At 38.1% G+C, this 24,973-nt stretch overlaps 1 protein-coding gene and 3 long non-coding RNA genes across 5 annotated transcripts; 1 reads left to right on the forward strand and 3 right to left on the reverse strand.

Annotated features, from left to right (window-relative positions):
- Positions 1-460: 460 nt before the first annotated feature.
- Positions 461-856, reverse strand: LOC121242328. Its single transcript, XM_041140207.1, has one exon. It carries the CDS (start codon positions 854-856, stop codon positions 461-463), a length of 396 nt encoding a protein of 131 aa, XP_040996141.1.
- An 11,465-nt stretch (positions 857-12,321) lies between these two features.
- On the forward strand, positions 12,322-17,908 carry LOC121243098. 2 transcript variants are annotated; one of them, XR_005936058.1, is made up of 4 exons: positions 12,322-12,929; positions 16,884-16,968; positions 17,066-17,232; positions 17,610-17,908. It is a non-coding gene; the product is annotated as an uncharacterized LOC121243098 (long non-coding RNA). The 2 variants fall into 2 exon arrangements; XR_005936059.1 differs by lacking the exon at positions 12,322-12,929 and having other exon boundaries at positions 16,827-16,968.
- LOC121243099 lies at positions 13,412-16,506 on the reverse strand. The gene is made up of 3 exons (XR_005936060.1): positions 16,392-16,506; positions 14,513-15,517; positions 13,412-13,746 (listed from the first exon to the last, which is right to left on the reverse strand). It is a non-coding gene; the product is annotated as an uncharacterized LOC121243099 (long non-coding RNA).
- A 1,383-nt stretch (positions 17,909-19,291) lies between the features above and the next one.
- Positions 19,292-21,747, reverse strand: LOC121242482. The gene is made up of 2 exons (XR_005935901.1): positions 21,575-21,747; positions 19,292-19,548 (listed from the first exon to the last, which is right to left on the reverse strand). It is a non-coding gene; the product is annotated as an uncharacterized LOC121242482 (long non-coding RNA).
- Positions 21,748-24,973: the final 3,226 nt, after the last annotated feature.

Here is a 24,973-nt window from a genome sequence, read left to right on the forward strand (position 1 = left end):
TGTTGAAGTACTACTCCGCCTTCTTTCTAGAAGCCACAACTCTGGCCTTTGCATTCATCCTTATTTTCTCCAACACATCTAGGTTTTCTTCTAACCTTGCCGCGTTTCTTTCTGGGTCAAAGCTTTGTCTTATGTAGCTTGGTAACCCCACTTCTACCAAAATCATGGCCTCACTTCCATAATCTAGGGCAAAAGGTGTTTCTCCCATTGAGGTTTTTGGTGTAGTTTTGTAAGCCCATAAGGTCTCTTGGAGCTCGTAGGACCACACTCCCTTTCTATCTCCCATCTTCTTTTTCAATATCCCCACGATGGTTTTATTGGTTGCTTCAACTTGCACGTTCGTCAGAGGGTGGCCTGGGGAAGAGTACTTGACTTTGATTCCTAGCTCCGCACACCATTGGAGATAATGTTTGGAATTGAACTATCTTCCATTATTAGAAATGATACATTGATGGCACACTCATGCCTTCCACAGGAACTTCGTCACACTTTGGGTTGTTATTGTAACCATCGCCTCAGCCTCTGCCCACTTCATAAAGTAGTCGACGGCTACGATGATGAACTTGGTTCCTCCTTTGCTTGGGGGCATAGGGCCTACTAAGTCTATCCCCCATTGGCGAATGGCCATGGTGACGTTATGGATCGCAGCTCCTCGGGAAGTGCACCCTGGATTGGTGCATGAATCTGGCACTGGACACACTTTTTTCACGAACTCCTTTGCATCTTTGAACACATTTGGCCAAAGTACCCTACCCTTAAAATCTTTGCGGCGAGTGATTGCCTTCCTGTATGACTCCCACAAATTCCCTCTTGTACTTAATTCATCATGTACTCTACTTCCTCCTTTGTTATACATTGCAATAATGGGTTTGAAAAACCGTGCCTGTAAAGTACCCCGTCTACCATAGTAAATCGGGTCGCCTTGCTTTTTAACTTTCTCGCCTCTTCCTGAGATGAGGGAAGATCACTTGTCTCCAAATACTTTTTTATACTATCACTCCATCCTGGCGTACTCTCTCCAATCTGTAAACTTTCCTCTCCTATTGTCGGACTAGCTACCGTTCGCAAATTGACCTTCCATGGTAGTGCCTCTTCCTACTTTGTAGAGGCTGCGCGTACCAATCGGTCAGCTTTGAAATTATCTCCTCGATGTATCTTCTTGATTCAAAAGTATTTGAGGCCTTTGCATTGCTCCTGAACTTGATGGAGGTATTTTATTAGCTTGTTCCCCCTCGCTAGATACTCCCTGGTGATCTGCCTGACTACTACTTGTGAATCAGCTTTCATCTTAACTTATTTGCCTCCTAACACCCTCGTTATTGCCAAACCGGTGAGTACTGATTCATATTGAGCTTCATTGCTTGTTACTTTGAAATCTAATCGTATTGCATGGTACGACTCTCCCCCTTCGCTTATTACGTGATATACTTGCCATGGATTCTTCTTAGGTAACTTATAGACTTCTTCTCTAAAATTTAAAAATTCTGCTACGAAATCGGACAAGATCTCTCCCTTCATGGTGCTTTTTGGTATGTAACTGATGTCATACTCATTTAGTTCAATTGACCATTTGCTCAGCAGACCTGAGGTCTCCAGTTTCTACAACACCTTTGGTAGAGGTGATGAGGTAATCACCTTTATCGGATGGGTTTGAAAATAAGGCCGTAATCACCATGCTTCTACCACCACGACGAAGGCAACTAACTCAAACTTTGGTCAGGCAACTCCTCTCTTGGCCCTGCTTATGTAATACACTGGCTTTTGTTCCTTCCCCTCCTCTCACACCAATGCTGCTAACACAGCATCCGGGGTCACTGCCAGGTACAACGACAATGGCTCTGCTTTGCTGGTGTGGTTGAGCAATAGCGGCTTAGCCAAATATTCCTTTAGCTGAGTAAATGCTTCTTTGCACTTGTCATCCCAATCTCGTACTTTCTCAAGCACCTGAAAGAAAGGAAGACATTTATCTGTTGATCGGCATACAAACCTGTTAAGAGCTGCTATCTTTCCTGCCAGCTTCTGTACTTTTCACTTTGTGGGCGACTTCATCTCTATTATTGCTCTGAGTTTCTCAGGATTTGCTTCGATTCCTCTTTTTGACACCATAAAACCGTGGAACTTTTCCGATTGCACTCTGACTACACACTTCATTGGGTTGAGCTTCATTCGGTATCGCTGCAAAACCTAGAAAGCCTCCCTAAGGTCTTCCACATGCTAGGCAAACTCCATGCTTTTTACCAGTGGATCATCGACGTATACTTCCATGTTTCTCCCGATATGGTCTTTAAACATTTTGTTCACCAACCTCTGGTAGGTTGCCCCAGTGTTCTTCAAGCCAAAGGGCATCACCTTATAGCAGTACAATCCTCGGTCAGTTATGAAAGCGGTTTTCTCTTTATCAGCCTCATTCATCCTGATTTGGTTGTATCCTAAGTAGGCATCCATAAAACTTAATATTTTATGCCCAATTGTTGCGTCTACTATTAGATCTATTTGCTGTAATGGAAAACTATCTCTTAGGCAAGCCTCTACAAGGTTAGTGAAATCCACACACATCCGCCACTTCCCATTGGATTTTTCACAAGTACTACGTTGGACAGCCATTCCGGATATTGTGTTTCTTTGATGAATCCTGTTGCCAGTAATTGGTCCGCCTCCTCCACGATCGCCTTGTAGTTCTCGGTAATGAAGTTTCTTTTCTTTTGTTTTACTGAGCACACCTTTGGGTCTATACTTAACTTGTGTTCAATGATCTCCTCGCCTATCCAAGGTATATCCTTATGACTCTATGCGAACAAATCTTTATGGTCTAGAAGGAAGTCTATTAATTGTTCTCTCTCTTCCTTTGTTAATTTAGTCATGATCTCTACGTGACTCTCAGGGTGACCATGCTTAAGAGTGACCAACTCTAGGGGCTCATCTGCCTGCCCTTGCTTCAAAGCACTTTCATCACTAGTTTTCAATTCCATCATCATTATCTGGGGAGTTGGCGGGAGGACCGCCTCCTCCCCAGTATCCACAATACTGACTTCTCATTGTCCTTGCCTGAGTTCCTGCACATAACACTCTCTGGCTAGGACCTGCTAGCCGCGTACCTCGCCTATTCCAGCTCTTATTGGGAACTTCATTTTTAGATGATAGGTTGAAGTGATAGCCTTTAAGGCATTCAACGTGGGTCCCCCAATGATCGCGTTGTATGCTGACCGAGTTCTCACCACTAAAAACTCAGTCATCGTCGTGGTGACATGTGGGTCTGTGCCTATAGATACTGATAATGCAATAGACCCCATAAGCTGTACCGCGTCTCCAGTGAACCCTTTTAACATAGTTGGTGTTGTTTCAATCTATCCTCACCGATTCCCATTTGGCTAAAAGCGTCCCAGAATAGGATATCTGCCAAACTTCCATTGTCAATTAGAATTCTCCTTGTGGTAAAATTTGCTACCAACATTGTTACCACCAAGGCATCATCATGGGAATATACAACCCCTTGACAGTCTTCGTCGCCAAAGGATATTGTGGGGGTAATCTGTACCCGGGTTTGCTTGACGGGTCTCTCCATGCTATAGACCTCTTCATACCTCGCCCACCTGGCATACGTCTTTCTTCCTGAGGAGGTCGGGCCACCTCCGGCATATCCGCTGGCAATCGTGTATCTCGCCCAAGGGTAGGTTTGTACGGTTATCATTCGTTTTCAGCCTCCGATCTCGAGGTTCATGTGACTTCATTTCTCTTCTCGGTCATTCTCGTCGCCTAGGACTCTCACTCCTTCATTTCTTATGTTCGGGTTTCCGTTTATTTGCACGTCAGGGGGGAGGGGTAGTGTTCTAGGTGACCAGGCGCTCTAATTCTCCATTGTCTTTCATATCTTCTATTTTTCGCTGCAGGTTGTGGTAGTCCTCGGTTCTGTGCCCCCTTGTCTTATGATACATGTAGTACTTCTCAATTTGTTGACCGCTATTGCCGGTTTGTGCTTATTCTTTTGTTTTATTGTTGTTATGTGTGCTGGAGTAGTGTACATAACCACTGTTATGTCTTCTTAAACTACTGTCATGCCTCTAGTCCTGTTGGCTCCTCGTCTTCTGACCCCCCTTCTCGGTCCTTCCTTTGACTTCCTCTCGGCTCTCGTTCACTCCTTCCCTTAGATCGGGCTATTAGGGCAATGAGTGTATCTTCGACAATCACGAAGTCATTGGCCCTATCCATGAATTCTCGTAGTGTGGAAGGGGTTTTCCTGGCCAGTTTAGCGATAAAAGGGCTCCTCGGCCAAATACCCCAGAGCAAAGCTGCCAGCTTGATCTTCTCATCTTGATCATTAGCTGTCATCTTTTCCATATTAAACCACGTTAGATACACTTTGAGGCTTTCATCCTCTCTTTGGTTGACAGTCAGCAAATACACAGCTGGCCTTCTGCGCCTTCTACTCGCCATAAGTTGGGTCAGGAACTGCTGACCCAAGTTGTCGAAACTATCTATCGAACCCGGCTGCAGTGCTCCAAACCAACCTGTGTTAAATAATAATTTCTTATTATGTCCTTAATATTATTCGTTAGTTTTCTTTATAATTTGTGCTTAGACAAACAATAAATACATATGATTTTCGTTTTCTCTGGAAGATTACTAGCTATAGCTAGTTATATAATTTAGAACAAAACATCATTAATATTATTAATGGTTCCAAAATTACATGACTAGGATGCTTGCATTAATGCTTAAAGTTGGTAATGATTTCCACTACTGCAAATTCGACAAGAAGGGAATCCTCCATTTCTGCTAGCATGGTAAGGACCATATCGTTGATTGAAGGTTGAGAAGATTTTTGTTTTTGGAATAGAACTGAGCAGTAACTCCACTCATCATTGGCTGAAGGGCATTCCCATAGTGCATGGTCTATTGTTTCTTCTGTCTAGCAGCATATGGGGCAGGAAGAGTCTTCGACAATCCCCCTCCTCCTCAAGCTGGCTTTTGCTGGTAAAGCATTATGGCAAACTTTCCGTAGGAAAAGTTGTTCAGACCTAGTGATGGGCAGCTGCCAGATCCGTCTCCAATGTTCTTTAGAGCAGGTTGTGAAAAAGGATTGCCCCTTGGAAGACTTGTGGATGGCCACTTGCAAGTTGTATGCGCTTTTGACAGAAAGATCCCATTTTTTGTTCCATTCCATATTATCTTGTCGGGACTATGGCATAGGCTGATTGGAATTTGTTGGATTGTATTGGCTTCTTCCTCAGAGAAGAGTGTTTTCAGCATGTCAATCTTCTACGTTAGAGCATTGGCATTGAATTAGTCAAATACCTTTTCATCTTCAAATTTAGCAAATATCATTTATATTTGCTCCACATTGAATTAGCTAAATTGTTTTCATCCAAACTATAAGTTACAGTAAATCTATTCTTCTTTTCAAATATGAAAAGAACTATTGCAACTCTAAAAGTATTTTTTGAGATTATTATATTATAAATATGAGATTTTTATTCATATGAGATTTTATCATCTATATATATATGAGATTATTATATTATAGATTGTTAGATTGTGAAAATGAAAATGAATATGATTGTTGGAGGTTATTGAAGATTATAAAAATAAAATAAAAATAATCAAAAATAATAATATTTTATTATTATAAAGAGTGTGATGACTAATCCAATGTAGACTTCAAGTTTTGAATGATTAGCTAAAAGTGAAAAAGTTACGTATTAGTCAAAATTTGAAGAATAGGATGGCCAATCCAATACTAATGCTCTTAGTGTGGATTGATCAATAAGTGAAACTACTCTTGCCTCAGGGTCAGAATCCTGGATCATGTGGGAAGTAGGATGAGGGATCCATTTATTCTTCCAAATGCTCGTGCTTCTTCCATTCCCTATGCGCCATATGAGGCTTGCTTCCAGAAGAGGCTTGGCAGAGATGATGCTTCTCCGAATAAAGGAAGTTGTCCTTTTGACTTTTGCCGGCAATAAATGTTCAGATGGATAATACTTTGCTGAGAGGATTTTGGCAGCTAAAGAGTCTGGATTTTGAACCAATCTCCAGCCTTGCTTTGCTAGCATGGCTAAGTTAAAAAATTCTAGATCCCTAAAGCCTAGGCCTCCTTTCGCTTTAGAGCTGCTCATGTGGTTCCAGGAACACCAGTGAGTTTTGCCTTATGCTCACGTCGAATTTGCAGTAGTGGTATGGAAGATTTGGAAGCGTAGAAATGACTTCATTTTCAAAAAGAGCTTCACCAACCCCATGACCCTATCTCTTCAGTTAAAACAAAAGATGGACCAGCTGGAAATCCTACAACACTGCACCTCGTCAACTCCTCCTTCGGTAAGGTATCCAGCTTCCCAATGTGTGGCTCCTCCCCATGATTTCTACAAGGTTAATTGGTGTATAAGCACCTAGCAACAAAACTCCACCAATGGAATAGGCGTGGCTATCAGAGATAGTGAAGGCAAATTCATAACTACAATAGGGACGAAGAGTTCCATTTATTCAGACCCCCATCTTGTTGTATCATACGCAGCTCAACAGGCGGTTCTACTAGCTTCAAAAATTGGCCTTCGGAAGATCATCCTTGAGGGCACTTACCTATAGGTGGTGCATGAGATCACGGGTACAAAGGAGAATTGGACTCAAGCTGGACTCATCTCCTCGGACACAAGAATACTTCTAAATCACTTTGAATCTTGGTCTGTACAACATATTCACAGAGCATCCAATGAGATTGCTCATGTATTAGCCATGCACGCTCTAAACTCTGATGTTGTACTCATAGACCTAGAAGACATTCCCGCATGTATTGACCTTTTGGCCTGTACTTGATGAATATATCTCTACTGTTTAAAAAAAAAAAAAGTTGGTAATGATTTGCAAAGAAATGCATGTAGTTAAAATTGCTTATACAAAACAGCATTAAGATTAGGACAGTGCTACGACCGATATTTAACCGAAAGAAGTGTAACGATGAGTGCAAATGCACTTTTTTATATTTTTTCTTTTTCATTTTAATCATATTTTACACAGCTCTAAATATTTTTAAAAAATAAAAAATATTAATTCATTAATATTCAATTGGTTAATCATTAAGTAAAAAAATAAATAAATACATGCATCCAATTGCATCTACGATTTGTATTTTTGGTGGCAATGCAGGAATTTCTTGAAGTTTCTTGCAATTCATTAACGCAAGTGTCCTAAACTCAACAAACTTGTTCAAGCTTTCAGGAAGCCTAATAACATCACTTCCTGATAGATTTAAATGCTGCAGAGTACAATATCGATTGAGTCTCATCAGGATATCTGGGTCTGGCAGGTGAAAATTTTCAAGACACAAGATTTTTAGTGCCGGAAGGTCTATTGAGAAACAAGCATCCTTCAAGATATTTGGAATAAAAACAAGTTTTGAACAACCAGTGAGAACAAGAGTCTTCAGATGTCCGAATCGAAGAATGCCAGTCGAGAGACGCACAAGATTTTTGCAGCCTCTTAGATCTAATACTTCAAGAGGTATTAATTAATGGTTGTACCTGCAATCCCACTCCCAATTCCTTGAGGAGGCTATACCTCATTATAAGATCAACCAGTTTCTTTCCATGAAAATTATGTGGCAATGATTGCGACGGATTTCTTTTCCAATGAAGCACTCTTTGTAAAATCACCAGTACTTGTCCTAAAAGTTTAAGCGGATGAAAAGAAGTCGATTTTATTATTTATTTTATATCTTAACACTCTTTAACTTTCTTTTGAAAGATAACTAGGAGCCTCGTAGAAGCGTGCATTATGATTTATCAAATATCTCAGGTTTCTCATCTTCGTGAATGCCTCTGACCTCAAGCATATCAAGTCTTCTTTAGGAACTATTAGCATGCCTTCAATTTGGTCTATTCCAGACAATACAGTAAAGCATTAAATTCTCTATATAATAGTTCAATGCACAGCCTGTATATATATACTCATTTTGATACCCATCCAGGCCGGATGTTCATGCGTGTTTATATATGCACTTACAAATGCATTTCTCATCACCTTTTACTCGAAAATAATTATTACAAAAATCTACATTTTTGGAATAGGTTCCACTGCAACATAATTGACATTTGTGGACCAAGCTTTTGGTTGCAAAAAAATATATATTTTCTTGTAAATTACCAAATTAACATGCATAAACTAAAATCATTTTTCAATGTTACCTTATTTTCTTCAAGTACATGGCGAATATCTTCATGATACCACAACCTACTGCATCCTCCTGGCTCTTTTGGGGAATTTTCTCGAACAATTTCTCTACCTATATCTTGTAGCAAATCATGGTGCATCCCGAAGAAACACTTATCCATGAGTTTTTTATTCCAATATTTGGACATAAACCACAACTATCTAATATTTTCACAACATAATCTACATTCTCTCCTTTAAAGAAACATGCAATGTCAAGAAAAATATTCTTCTCACTTTCACTTAAACCAACATAGCCCATTCTAAGTATTTTTTGTATCTTCTCATGAGGAATTCTTTTGTATTCTTCCAAAACACTTTTCCATTTGTGTATAGTACTTCTACCACGTAGATCCAAATCAAGCACTTCCAAAGCTAGTGGAAGGCCCCCAACATAACGTATTATACATTGGGTAAGTTCAATGTAATCATCAATTAGCGGTTTCTCTCTTTGAAAGGCACACAAACTAAATAGCTTTAGAACTTCATAATGGTTCAATTTCTCCACTTCAATATATATGTTGCATCAACTTTGTGATTACTTTGTAGATTTTGATTCCTTGTTTTAATGATTCTACTTCCTGAACCAAACCAACCACGATTCCGGACAAAGCTTCCAATGTCCCCAAGCATCCACATCTTCAAAAATTAGAAGAACTCTTTTACAACGAAGTTTATTCTTTATCTCAATGATTTCTCTGTTGACATGCATGGCCAATATTACGAACCGGAGATGCTCCTCAGATATCAGAAAGAAGAGTCTCTTGCATGCAGTCGGACCATACCATACTCCCTCGTAGCAAAGGTTTTGTCACATCCAGCACCACCCTAATCCGTATATTCCCCCCCCCCCCCCCCCCCCCCCCCCCCCCAAGCCATACCCCCTTCCTCGACATCCACCTCCATCACCTGACCAATCTTATTACCTATCATGGTGCCCACTTTTTCCGCCCTTGCAAAAACTGGTAGATCATGAACTCTCACCCAAAAAGGCGCCTGTGTAAGGAGAATGTTGTGTATCTATTGATTCCCATCCACCTCTCCCAACAATAGCAAGCATTTATCAATGACCAAGGCCCGTCAGCATAAAAATTGCAAGTCCATTACTCAGTTGATAGGGGCTGAGGATCCAATGAAGCTTCTGTACGGGCCTTGGCTTTGAGCCACCTGTTTGGGTGGTAGGAGTAGGGATAGACCATCACCCGTTGATTAGACTTCTGCTCGTTCGGCGACGGTTGAGCCTGAGAAGGTGATCGGGACGAAAGGTGCTCAGCAGTTACAGAAAGAAACGGTTATAGCATTTCAGAATGCCGAAAAACACGGGGAGAATTTTATTGGGCCGGATATTCTGGTAACGGTTCCAGTGGGCGATATGGGAGGGATTATGGGGGAGTTAAACCTGGGGCAAATTTCTAATATAACTACTTTGAAACCGACTATGGGGGAAGTGAACAGTAACGTGGAAATCATGCAGGACTTTCTTCAAAGAATAATGCTACAGTTACTGCTCAATCTTCCCGATTGAGCTTCCAGCTGTACGTGGCATGCCACGTCATTTAAAATTCTTTTCCAAATCGTTCGATTAAAAAAAAAAAAATTTATCTCCCGCCCAACCCACCCACCCCCCCCCCCCCCCACTCCCCTCCCCTCCCCTCCCCTGCTTTCACGCTCAGAAGTGAAACCCAAACCCTACCTTGTTTCTTCCTCTGAGTTAGACGTCCGACCTCGACCTTGTTTAAAACCAAGAAAGGTAGCCGCTTTCTTTCCGGCGCTGTCTTCCGGTACATTTCCTAATTTTTCTCGCCGGTTTGGGATTTGTGATTGACTGAGGGCAAAATCACTAGAAGAGACATGTAGAGTTATCATCAGTTTCAGAGAAAGAACTACCCACTGTGATGTTATGAGTAGTTTGAGCAATAGCAGAAATTGGAAAGAGCAGCAGCAGGGAAAAGAAAAGAAAGTTGGAGGAAGAGCAGAAGCCATTACCAAAAGCAATATTTGGCTTCAGACAATCGGAAAAAGGTGGGTCAAGGTAGGTGTGACCGATAGATGATGAGTAGCTTTTATTTTATAGTAATGCAAATGAAACTCTTAAATTTCATGGTCAACATGGATTGGTTAGAGTTCGGTGAACATTGGATAGGTGCCTTTTGCGTTTTTGAAGTTTCAGGCAGAGGCTTGTGTTTTTAATTTTTGCATTGGTTAGATATTAGAATCATGTCCTAATATGATTTGTGTAAAAGTCAAATTTGTTTATGCGAATTGGGAATGTTGTCATGGTCACTGGTGGAAGAAACAGGGGTTTTGCCTTCACTGGTGTAAAAGTCAAATTTGTTTATGCGAATTGGGAATGTTGATTGCAATACCTTTAATTTTGCAGTACCTGCTTTAGTTTAAAAGCTGCTAAACTATATATTAATGCATGATAGTTACTACCTAGCGTCATGTTTTTGATTTAGTTTTGTAGTACTTGGTTTTAGACAATTTTGAGTTGCAATACCTTTAATTTTGCAGTACATGCTTTAGTTTAAAAGTTGCTAAACTATATATATTACATCATGACAGTTACTACCTAGCCTCATGTTTTTTATTTAATTTTGCAGTACCGGGTTTTAGACAATTTTGAGTTGCAATACCTTTTATTTTGCAGTACCTGCTTTAGTTTAAAAGCTGCTAAACTATATATTAATGCATGATAGTTACTACCTAGCCTTTTCTAGAAGATAAACTTGTGTTGTCTTAAAGAAGCAATAATTGCTCTCACTTTAGAAAGTTTTACGCTGAATATCATTGTTGGTGAGCTATGATTATATATATATATATATATATATATATATATAGGAGGACCATAGAAGAATTTAACACCTCTTGGACATTTTCTGCAAGAAATACAGAGAAAACCAGATCGACAACACTATTGATCTTGTTCTTATTTTCCATCTTCTATTGCAAACAGTTATTAATGAGATATTCTCAATGCATGACAATTAAATTTGTACCCTTTACAAACATGCTTCTTAACTTCTTGAGACCCTTATCATTTATGGTTGTTTTTTATTTTACAATCCAGTGGGGTCCCAACTTCTTGTTGTTGTTCTAGTTGTTATTAATAACAACTACAACAAGAAATATGAGAGAGATGGAAAATTATGAGAAATAATTATTTTACATTTGCTGCACACGTTCATATGTTTACAGGAATTAATGTTATGACTAAACCCTTCTTCCACACACATACACAGACACATGTATATATATATATATATATATATAATTGCTTCAATCAATCGATATTAGTTGATTCAAACTGATTCTTGGCAAAATGACTTGTAAACTATATACAAAAATTGGATAGATTGTTTTTGACATTTTAAAAGTAGATTGTACTTTAGATATAGATTTTTTCTCTGCAAATTTGTAACTCATATTAGACTAGTACTTGTTTTCTTTTATGGTTTATATAAGAAGTTAATTTTTGACACTATAGCTGTTTGTATCATTGTAGGCAATTTGAATGGATGTACAATGAATGCCAACACAGAACATTCAAACCATGAATGTGATGAGGTAGAAATTGATACAAACATTGAATGTGATGAAACTATTGAACAACCTACGGTTGGAATGAATTTTTTGTTTGTAGAAGAAGTTTGGTCTTATTATATGAAGTATGGTAAGGAGAAGGGCTTTGGAGTGACTAAAAGGAATTCTAGACAAGATGACGATGGGAATGTCAGATGGATTTGGTTGGCATGTGTGCGAGGAGGCATATCAAAGAGTAAGGCTGCCAATGTTATGAAACCAAGATAGACAGAGAAGATAGGGTGTATGGCTAGGATTAACGCGGTATTGAATGATGAAGGTGGATATACCCTATCTAAAGTGATCTTGGATCACACACACGATTGTAGTCCGAGAAAGGCAAGGCATTTCAGATGCTTTAAGAAGGTTGATGCTCGTGTGGTGAAGAGACTTGAAATAAATGACGAGGCAGGAACAAGATTGTCAAAAAATTTCAAGTCTATGATTGTTGAGGCGGGGGGGTACGAGAATGTGTCATTTGCGGAGAAAGAGTGCCGAAACTACAATGACAAAGGCAGACAACTTCGCCTCGACTTTGGAGGTTCACACTACAAGGAATTTCATCTTTTGCGGGGTGTGAGCTCACCGCAATTCGCCTAATTTCTCGCAGCAAAATTACACACGCTGCGATTTCCACTCACCGCAAATCGGCCGAGAGTAATACGTCTGGTCAGAGCAATTTCGGTGAAAAGTGAAGTTGGCCGTTGTTCCTACAGATTTTGCCGCCAATCTTTCTCGCAGCACAAGTCGATGGACAAATACGGTTTGAAGGGCAATTTCGGCTGGGACATCGTCGGAAATCGTGGTCATTTTTGGCCAATTTGTGGGCACCGCAATTGCAGATTTCGGCGACTTTTGGGGCACCGAAATTACTGAAGATGTTGCTGCCAACATCTCCCGCAGCAACCACGGTCGATCCCAAATTGGTTTGAAGAGCAATTACTGCCAAATTGCTGGGACGCCGCCATTATGGACATACGGAGAGTTTGGGTCACCGCAAAAGGGAACTTCAGATTTTGTCAATCAAAACCCAAAATCTCGTCATTTTCCAATTGCGGTGAATTTGGTTATGCCGGAATTCGTAGTAGTGCATGCGGGAAGGGTGAATACGCAGCAAATGCCATTTGTTCAGCCTTTCAAAATCATGGGTATTTGCGGTGAAATATTTCTTAGTAGTGGCTTCAAACCAACACAAAAACTGGTTGGAGGATTTACGCCAAACTCACTGGTTGGAGGATTTACGCCAAACTCAAGGAAATTACCCTGGTTATAATTTTTATGCTTTTTTCAAATACATTGAAAGGTATTATATATGATTGGAACTGGATCTCAGAAACCAACCCAGGTAATTGTTTCTCAATCTCAACTGTCACGCCCATATGCATTTCTTACAATAAATCTAAAGAATGCAGGCCAGATGATCCGTACAATTTACACATGATTTCCCAATCAACCCATTTTTACAATATGTATCAATTGAACCCTGTAAAAAAAATTTGCCTTATTTCTCAATAGCGAATTGGACAGCCCAGCTTGTACCAATTTCCTGTCATTTTTTGTTTGAAATAATTTGCCTGTATTTTAGGACTTTTTGTTTTAGATGTAATGTAGTAAATTGACATGTTTGGCAAAATAAAACACCATATATTTTACTTGCATTTCCATCTACAATATTGCCATCTAGTTTTCATACAAGCTTGAATAATTAACATCTCATTTACAAGTAGTATAATCATACGTTATAGCAGGCAGAAAGATTAAATGTCATGCAAAATCAAGCTTAAATTCCTAAATACATACTGCCACTAAACACATAAATTCCATGTGCCACTCATTGGTCTTGTCTAAAACATGGCTATACATTTAAACCTGGGAGTGAAGTCAAGCATATAGCATCCTGTAGTCCGACGCATTGGTGCATCAAAAAATTACAATTGAGCTCATATCAACCTGGCCCACAGCTACCTGCATATTACATAGATGAAAATTTTGAGTGTGAAAACAAGTGTAGAGCCTACATGACATCATTCAACATTCTTATTGAACATAAATAATATATCCACCTATACTCCATTACAGAAATACATAGATAAAAGTTGATTTTTACCTAGTAAGCTATATTTTCTCAAGGTGCAGGTTTTAATATCAGAAACATAATTAAACCTTGTCTTACTACTTTTACTTACCATCACAGTATCTTGGAAAAAGAGAATAATATACAAGCATCAAGAAATATAAGAAAATGGAAAATGTGCAATATGAAAGTATTAAACTGCATCTAGTTTTAACTTTTGATATAAGTGCCTTCTAGAGAAGATTGTTTTATTTTTATCAAGTAAATTCATTGAGAGTCAGTGTACTAATTTCTACTGAACTAACAAAAATCCTTTTTAAAATCAGAAAAAAGTGGAAGAACTAGACTCCTATCAAAGCTAAGAAATGCATCCCATAGAAGATATGGGAAAATCATGCATTCTGATCACACCAATTAATTTTCTCCAAATTCCATAGTCAAAACAATTGCATGCATAGTTCACATATATCCATCACCTATACTCCATTACAGAAATGCCTAAAGAGAATTTTCTTTTTACCTAGTAAACTAGCATCTCTCAAGTTGCAGGTCGCCATTATCACAAACATAATGAATTATTAAACTCTCTTAACCACTGCAGACAAGACATGCAGTTGGAAGGGGTTTTAAAGCATTCTTACATAGTGTTAGACAAACCTTTAACAAAATAGAGACAGCACCATTTTGCAACAAATTCACATCATGACTTGCTGTAATGCCATTTTGCAACAAACTTCAAAAACCTGCATCCCTTGACAACTATGTAACAAAATATGTAACTGCCACCAAAAGTGATGAATACTTAACAAAATTTCAAAAAACTCCCAGTTTAGAAACCCATCCAGCTAAAGATCTCCTTGAGTGTCTATATTAGACACTCTTTGAGATGTTAAGTCATTCATCCTTTGGTCATAGGACATTTGCCAAACCAATAATTGTCTTACATCCCTTTTCAGCTCATCCAACTCTGTCTTGTACATCAATGCCTCATGTTTATGCTTCTCATTTTCTTGGGCTAGGTGCTCAAATTGTGCCGACATAGCTGATGGTCTAGTCTTGTGTATAACTGAACCACCAAGTCCTCTTGTATAACCAGACCTGTGTCCTAGCACATCTTTGAATATTATATTTGCAGCCTCATTTGTACGCTCCTCAGACTGTATCTCATCTAATTTCTCACACATCGTATTCTGATGCAAAAATTTATCTTATATGAGTTATAGTTGAAGTAAATTAAGTAAAATGATTATGTATAAAAAATCTCAATTTTCTGAAAATGAGTAAGTTAGAGGCCACGCACATAGTAGGTTTCTGTCATGGGAGTGACAAATGCCCCTTTCTTCTTTGACCAATAAGTTTCTTTATAGAAGTTAACTAAGTTTGATGCGCTTGGACCCTAATTAATACATACATAAATATTACCCACCCCTCTTTCTATTACACACTAGCACTGACCATTCAGCTAATAAAGAAGAAAATCACTAGAATCTTACTATCTCTTGCATTAATCTCAGAAAAGACTTTCTGCCTGCGGTGTGGTTCACATGCTGCTTTTTCCTATTGGCCTTGTTTTGATTTGATCTTTTCTGCAATATAAACAGTGATATAGTTACGTTCATACTCAACACATATCAATTTCTGATAACCTTTTAATGAAACCAACTCAATACCCTGACACGATTGATCAACTCCTCTTTCTCTTCTGCATCTACAACATTCCAACTATTTTGAATCATGTTTGCATGATGTTTGATAATCCATGTTACTCTTGTTGTAAAAAACACCACATTCTCACATGATGGTGCCCTCTCACCATTATTAATTTACAACGGAATCAGACCATGCTTATGAAGCTTCATAAACTCAGTGCACCCAGCTGGACCATGACACCTCCGCATTGTTTGTTTCCCTGCCATTGATAGAATGTATGTCGAATATAAGTGACAATACTTTTCTGCAATATACCAACATGATATTTTGCACAACCACCAAATTTCCAACCACAGAAATTATTGTAGAAAATGCATCTAACAAAAAATGTATAACATCATATGCTTCTTCCATCAAGGCATACAAATACAATTGAGTTTACCATTATGCTTAGGCATTGTATCAGGAGTACCATTGGTAACTTCATTAAACTCAGTACCGAAAACCATGTCTGGGGACTGTGTTGAGTCATCCGATGATGAGCTTTGCTCAACCATTTGTGTCCACCTACTAGGCTGCTCCTGAGGAGTTGGACCACTCCATGTGCAGCCATGACTTGGGCGTATGTGAGTTTGTGTCATTCGGCCATGTCCACCAACTTCTCTTGTTCCTCTCATGGCAAATGGTACTTACAATTGACTGCCAATTTAATCTAGTTGCACTTAATGAAAATTCTAACTGTCATCTGAAAATATTTTAGAGGATAGGGTTAACATCATGAATTTATATCTGAGAAAATATTTATACAAGCAACTACCCAAAATCGATTTTGGCCTAAACTTAAATCATCACCACATTAAACATATGAAGAACTAAGCTGGTAGACATTTTTCATTATCTATTACCATTAAGCCATGCTAGATAACTGCATACCATTTTATCTTAATGGAAACTGGTATACCCTATTTGTTTTGTGGCTGTAGAAGAGAAAATGTACTGAGTGCTGTTGGTTCCATGTAGGTGACCTATAAACTGTTAAATATGCACTTTATTGCACGTCTATTTCCTTACATATTATTCTTATGTTCAGCAAAATCCATCAACTCAGTTTATTAACCCCAGTTTAGCTCTATTTTTGGGGTGAACTAATCTAATTTCACATATTATTAAAGATAGAAATATAGTATTATTACATACCATTTTGTTGAAGTGCCTGTATAGAGGATGCAAAGGTAAATTTTCTGGTAAAACTTTTGGTCCCAACTTTTCTCTTCTCTGTTCTAATATGAACGTAAATTTGCAAAGGAACTAACAGTCCCAAAATTATATATATTGACCGTTTTCCTTCTTTTCTATTTACATTCATTTGCACATGTAGACATGGGTATTTCCATGTGGTGAACAATGACTATAAACAGCCAAGAGAACAGCTTTCTCGCCCCCAACAAAAATGTAACAAGGAGGTGAGAAATCACATACAAGAAAACATATATGTGGGAAAAATTCCTTACTCGGCAGTTACATTCTATGCACTTATTCAAGTATGTGAAAATATTTCAGGTTACCAAACACGAGGATGCACCACAGAGCCACTGAAAGAACTGGAACTGGAGCATGTAGGAAAATACTTACATGGATCTCTTAGTGCTTAAAAGTAAAAGTCCGACTGCTCCACCGAGTGAAAGACTGACTCTGGAGGGAAAATCCAAATTTGTTTGGTTTCTGAGGTCTGTGCATTACACTGACTCCTTTCTACTTTTAAATTATTTTCACAGTACTTAAAAGTTGACAGCCATTTTGCCGCTTAGATATTTCACACTCCCGCGCGCGTTTTAGTTGTAATGCTTATTGTACTCTGCCTTTTTGTACAGTCCGTGGGACCCAATTGAAAAATAAACATGATTTTATTATCAGCATGCCTTTTTGCCACTTACAATACCAAGCAAATGATGCAATTACCAATGAGATTAATATACTACCTGCATTATGTAACATTTGGACATATTGAAAATCCATTTTTTTAATATACTACCTGAACATTACACATGGTCTGATTAATATATTAATCTTAAAAAATATATTAATCATTTGGCTTTCGGTGCAGATGAGGATCAACTTACGCATGGATTTTCGGATGCCTCATCATGCCACTTATCGAATAGTCATTGTTCCCTTTTCGGTGCAGACCAATTTCTAAATGTACTGCAGCTTTATATTTATATTATATCATGACAAGAATAGTTCATGTCAGTAGGGTAAAATGTAATTATATATATATATATATGACATACATAAATATTGTTTATGTCTCTATTGAGAATCTTATGGCTCAAGTATACGAGCACATACATATTTTGTATTTGTCAAAAATTCATACCAATCCACAAATCCATTCCTTGTTCATTGAAAGGAATTCCTATATATACCTCCAACGAACAAAACTAATACAAGCATAGGAAATAACATAGTACTATTCAAATCATACCTAGAGAAAAACTGTTCTTAATAACAAAATGAACATCAATAATAAAGGTTTTTGCCATTCATCTGTCATATATTAATATCAATTAGACACTCAAATCTTCCCCAAAAACCAAATCCTTTCATTATTATATATATATAAAGATAATTGACACATGTTTCATTAAACCACACCCAATGGAAAAGCATTTTGACTTTTATCTAGAGAATATCCAACAATAGCCTACATTGAATATTTGATTGATCCAGACCAAAAAAACAACATTAATGCTAATTGAATAAGCATTAGTAAGCAAATAGCTAATTTCATTTTATAATATTAATGTTATTATACAATATAATTAGGAAATTATATTCATTGTGTAAAGTATAATCATAAACAAAAAAAAAAAACCTCTTATTGAGAATCTAGTCATGTACTTAGTATAGGGCCGTCGGAGTCGGAGTTGTCGTTTCTAACCTCCGACTCCGAGTCGGAGTTGTTGTTTCCAACCTCTGAGCCAAATTGTCCCTCCGACTCTAACTCCGATCTGAGGTTGGAGCTCCGACCTCCGATAGGAACTCTGACTTCCGAGCGGAACTCCGAACGGCGCTCGAGCGGAACCCATATAGATAGGTTCACTCGAAGTGCGCTCGACGTGGCGCTCCAGCGGAATCCATACAGAAAGGTTCACTCGTATTGCGCTCGACTTAGCGCTTGAGCAGAACCCATACAGAGAGGTTCACTCGGAGTGAACTCGACGTGATGCTCGAGCAGAACTCTTCCAAAGAGGTTCGCTCGACATGCGCTCGAGCGGAACCCATGCAGAGAGGTTCGCTCGAAGTGCGATCGACTTGGCGCTCGAGCAGAACTCTTCCAGAGAGTTTCGCTCGACTTGCACTCGACATCTCGCTCGAGCCAATGTTCAAAACGACGTCGTTTTACAGTTGAATTTTTGTTTTTTAAAAAAAATTAGAATCGGAGTCAGAGCTCCGACTCCGACTATCTATTCGGAGCTATTCTGAATTCTGACTTTGAACTCAGTATAAACCTCATCAAAACGGAGCAGCCATAAGATTCTCAATATATATATAGACATAAACAAAGTGTTCAATTTGCTATACAAGATGGCTAGTGACTTATGGCAATAGATGCCTTTGACCAACGCCTGCAATAGATTGTTCATTTTATGACAATTTCCCCAAAAATGCTGTATTCATTTTTTGCCATGACAGTCCATGTGTAATTACACATGATTTTTTGTCCTGTACTTTTAAATTTAATAATTAATATCTAATTTGATCATATATGCCATTCATCTCATCTGAAGTAAATGACCAAGTACATATATATAGTTGAAGGAAAGACTGTATTACAGGAATTTAGTTCCAGATATATATTCGTACTTATAAAAAAAAAAAAAAGTTACAGATATTCAAAGTCAAATATTGTTGAAAAAGGTTAGCATTGAAAAGTCCTTTTCCACACATCTGCAATTACAATAAATATCAGTCGTCAGCACTACTGGAATGCAGTTCTTCTCGACCAATTTCTCCAATATAATTCAAGGAACCTCGATGCACTGCAGAAAAATAAAGATGCAACAACTCAGTAAATAAATAAAAGAAATATGAAATAAATAGAAGCAGCACAAAATCAAATATTCCCACTAAATTATGTATAGCACATTCCAGAGGACCAAGGCCAAAGTAGATGCAAGCAAAGGAAACTATATATGTTCTTCAAAATATCTAACCTATCATATGCAAAGAATCAATTGTTTCCCTGCAAGTCGAACATGGCTTATTGTGATTTATCCTTCATCCCCACACCAAGCATGATTTACAGTACCATACATCGACATGCTTAATGAGGATTCCAACAAAAAATTAATTGTGGAAAGGGGTGTTAGGGTGTTTGCATATAAAAAATCTCATCCACTGCAGGTGGTCCTCTCTAGTTAATAACATCATGTTAATCGACCATTCATCTGTATTGTAACTGGAGAGCCATAATTAGGTGGCATCAAGGTTCGAAACATATATATTACTTACTTGTTTTCCACCGTTCAAACATGCAATGCATGAGATTTCAACAATCAAGTACCTCTATGGACATATTAATTGAACATGTTTTTTTTTAAAAAAAAAAACTAAAGGTCATTTAAAAAAGTATTTTAGATAACTAAATTTCTTTGAGGCTAGCTGTTAGAGTTTCGGCAGTTATGGGTGAAAAGAGGAAGAAATCCTAACTCAAAGTGGAATCTGTCGTGCAAAGTGAAGTGTTGAAACTGAAATGTTAAAACATAAGTGATTAAAGTGCAAACTGAAGTATTCTGAAGTGGATCAATATGGTGCGTTAAGTGAAGTAATTAAAGATGCTGAAAATGGTGCGTTGAAAGAGGAGGATACAGTGCGTTGCAGTGAAGTGCTGAGGAATAAACAAGAAAGGGTGATACGCTGCCCTGTTTCTTCCAAGTCATGAAGGCCAGCGTTGCGCTGCGTTTTGGCATCTTCTTTTTTATTTAGACCCTTCTACACCTATTACCTGTCCTGCAGGAAAGTGTTTCTGAGGTCGCCTTTACCAACCCTTAGTCTGTTAGCGAATGTCAAAGAGGAATAAGTCAAAAGAGTCCGTCTAGGTACAATCCTAAATTGGAGACTCCGCATGTACTCTAACATAATTTAGTCATTTCCTATCTTGATGTTTGATCGAAATGCCCCTATCCTTGATTTAATCTGAAATCTAGTTTTTCTAGAGCAAGATTCTCTCTCGAAATTACATTTTCTCTTCAATCTATTTAACTTTAGCTTCTGGCCAGAAACTGGTAACCATGGTTATATAATACAAGGTGCAAATTTCTTGTACTTATCACCATTTTTTGGGTGTTTCTATGAAACTGGTAACTTGGTTTCAGGAAATGAAATATATGTTTCCTATCTTGCTACCAAGTATGCATACCATTGTACTTATTAAAAAAAAAAAAAAGTATGCATGCCATTGTACTGATTATGAAGCTTGTGACTATTTTCTACCTATTTGTACTAATTATTACATCTTCTCTGCTTTACACACAAATACACTTGTTCCAGTAACTGGTAATCTGTTGGGGAGCTAACATTAGTTATTATTAAAGGCATCCAACATAATAATAGAAATCCATATTGGGTTGATCAACCCCATATGCCACCAAAATCATACAATAGCCCACATACATAAACTTTCATATGTATATCCCGCAACAACATCAGCCAAACCTCCAAAAAAATTTCCAATACTTATAAATCAGCATCTAGAAATTGTTCAAAACAAACCCTTCAGCAAAATAAAAGTTTGTAATGTGGATAACTTTTACAATTTTACCTATTAGTTGCAAAAGAACAGAAAACCTAGCTAAATAAAAATACCCAAAATTTGAGAGAGATAGACACGGATTGAGGGAGAGAATTGTACCACCCGGATTGAAAGGAGAGGAGATAGCTTGCTTCAAATAGCCACCGCATGGAGGAAGTGGTGTGCGACGGTGGGGCAGCTCTGATTGCGGAGGAAGAGAGAGGGAAAGAGAGAGAAGACGGCCAAAGATAAAGAGAGAGACAGAGATGACTTACCGGGCAGGCATGGAACGACGGCGTGCAGGAGGTGGACGGTGATTGGTGTCGTCGAGGTCGAGGGTCGCCGAGAAGACATGAAAAAGATCAGAAATTTCTTATCGTTTGCGAAGAGAGTTTTTTCTCAAAGGAAAAACAGAGTTTTGCGGAGAGAGTCGAGGGCATTCGCTTTAGATTTTAGATGTTATCGTTTAATGCGGCGAGGAAAATGTCGCTGCAACAGGTCGATAAGTGTATTTCAATTCCTGTTGCCGAAAACATAAGTTGCAACGAGTCCAATTCACCGTAATTAGTATATTTAACCGCGAATATATGACCCGCCACAACAAAAATCCTGCTACAGTAATACAGGGTCTGTTGCGTTAAATATTCGTCCGCAGCAACAAAAACTGGCAGCAACAACCGATTTTTCTTGTAGTGTCAACAGCTCTATGTAAATATTTCCAAGATATGCAAAAAAGAAATCCAGATTTTTTTTATAAGATAGATGTTGATGAAGACATGTGGTTAAATAATGTGATTTGGGCAGATGCCCGCAGTAGAGCTGCGTATGAATCATTTGGGATGTCATTGTCTTTGACACAACATATCTAACTAATGTGTATAAGATGCCTTTTGCACCTTTTGTGGGTGTGAACCATCATGGACAATCAATTTTATTAGGGTGTGGATTGATATCAAATGAGGACGCTAATACATTCGAGTGGTTGTTTGAGTCATGGTTGAAGTGTATGAATGACCAACCACCAAATGCAATCATCACAGACCAAGATAAGGCCATGAAAATTTCAATTTCAAGAGTATTTCCAACGTCTAGGCATCGCTTCTGCTTGTGGCATATAATGAAAAAGCTTCCTGAGAAGTTTGGATCACATTCTCAATATGAGGAAATCAAGAGTACTCTGCATAGGTGCATTTATGATTCTTTCAGTGAGCTTGAATTCGAATCATAGTGGCGCGATATGCTCGATACCTATGATCTGCATGAGAATGCATGGCTGCTATCACTATATAGTGATCGTCGTTTTTGGGTGCCGACATAAGTTAAAGACACATTTTGGGCAGGTAAGTCAACTACACAGCGAAGTGAAGGCATGAACGCATTTTTTGATAACTACGTTAACTCTAAAACAACTTTGAAACAATTTGTTGAGCAGTACAATTCAGCCCTTAAGAGGAAGGTATAGAATGAAGCACTTGCTGATTTTAATTCATTTAACACGGAGATTTCGTGCATCACTCGCTATCCTTTTGAGAAGCAATTTCAAAAATTGTATACAATTGCTAAATTCAAAGAAGTACAAGAGGAATTGCGAGGATTTCTATACTTGACTACTTCATTATTGGGATGTGAGGGTGGTAGAAGTACATTCGTAGTTGCTGATGAGATTCAAGTTGGTGATGACTTGTTAAAGCGTGCAACCTTCACTGTCAAAATTGATGAAGATCCCCTTGATGTTAAATGCAGTTGTGAGTTGTTTGAGTTTAGGGGCATATTATGTAGGCACGCTCTTCGTATCTTGAATCAGCTAGGCAAACATATAGTACCATCAAAATACATCTTAGATTGGTGGAGGAAGGATGTAAAGTGAAAATACACTTTCGTGAAAAGTAGTTACGACACTAGTAGCATCGATGATGCCCGAAGGTATGATAGAATCCAGAATTGCTTCTATGAACTGTGTTCCAATGCGTCAAAGTCTAAGAGCAGTTGTGTGAAATTGATTAATCATATAGAATAGTTGAAGGCACAGTACCCGGGTATCGTTGATCCAACTACTTCCATGGGGGGCACGACAGTTGATCCAGATACTTCCATAGGGGGCATGATAGTTGATCCGGCTATGTCCATGGGAGGCACGACAGGTATAGTTCTTAGTCCGTTGGTAGTTCGGAGTAAGGGAAGACCACCGTCAAAGAGAAAAGTGCACCCTGTTGAGAAGAGTCTTAAAAAATCTAGTACGAGAAGACGATTACACCACGACGAAGCTGAGGTTCATTTTTTGTTTTATGGTGTATATTAAATATTATATTTCTTATAATGATAAATTATTATCTTCATTCCAATAAACAGCGGAATAGTCACGCTCCAGATGAATGCACTGTCACTGGCACACAGCATGAGGCTCCTCAAACCCAAGTACTTTTTTTTCTTTTCACAATTTTAGATATAGATTTGTAATGAATATAAGCAAGTCAAAAACAATGTACTTTTGATATAGGATCAACAAAGTCAAGTTTGGATACATGCGCCTAATTTTTTTTGCTACCCCTTCGACTGCTACGAATTATTCTAGCATTGGCTGGACTGCTCATCCCTCACAGGTAATTGAAAGAACATTATGATGTAGAAATTGTTAACACGGTTAAATTAATAATTTTTTTCCACTCACAGTATATGCCTCATCAGGTATATCCGCCGGATTTTCTTGGTATTGGACATACTATTCCTCCCTCACAGGTAATTCAAACTACATTATGATGAACACATTTTTAACATGGTTCATTTAACAATTTGATGCTATGACCAGTACACGCCTCATCAAATATACACTACCGATTTTTTGGCATTGGACAAACAGCTCCTCCCTCACCGGTAATTCACACTACGGATTATATTATTTTAGTATTATTTTTTTAAAAGTGTATTGCAACATTTTTTGCAATTTGATGGTCAAGTATACACTTGTGACTTTTTGTGACTCTAGGCGCAATGGAAAGGATTGCATGTCTTGGACCAGGATAATAATGCGAGAAATTAATCATACATGATACAGATGTGGTGATTGGAAGACGCTATGCTTCTGGAAGATACCATACAGCTTTTGTATATTTTGTTATGTTACAGCAGATTTTCAGTTCCTCTATATTTTGTATATTTTGGAATGGACCAATGGTATATTTTATATATTTTGGGAGGGAGCAATGGTATATTTTGTATATTTTGGGAGGGAGCAATGATATATTTGCTCATATATTTTGTAATGAAGGTACAGTTTTCTGGTTGATTAATGAAGGGAGGGACAACATGGTCTAATTCTGGTTGATTAATGCGCCGTTGCTGATTTTGGTTTTTTTTTTATTAATTTTGAAATGAGATACCATTTTCAGGAAAAAAAAATTAGAAGTGCAAAATTTGTCCAATAAGGAACCAACCAAGCAGATAACCATTTATACATATAAAAAAAATACATCCTTCGCTTTGTACCATCCAAAAAGCATGCCTAAACAAAGTACCCACGACATTGAAATTGCTACAACTACACAAAACCTCTCAAACTTTCAATTGCGCCTTTCATTCTCTATTTCTAGTCGATGTCAAGTTGTTTGGATATCCATTGCAAGTTGTATCTTTTGAATTTTAGTTTTTAAACGACTGATTCTCTTCTCACTGTATGG

This window comes from Juglans microcarpa x Juglans regia, chromosome 8D, assembly GCF_004785595.1.
Source record: "Juglans microcarpa x Juglans regia isolate MS1-56 chromosome 8D, Jm3101_v1.0, whole genome shotgun sequence".
Taxonomy (NCBI): Eukaryota; Viridiplantae; Streptophyta; class Magnoliopsida; order Fagales; family Juglandaceae; genus Juglans; species Juglans microcarpa x Juglans regia.

Bases quoted from the DNA above. Each gene is read 5' to 3' on its own strand.
- LOC121242328 (XM_041140207.1), bottom strand. From the start codon at position 856: ATGTATAACAAAGGAGGAAGTAGAGTACATGATGAATTAAGTACAAGA.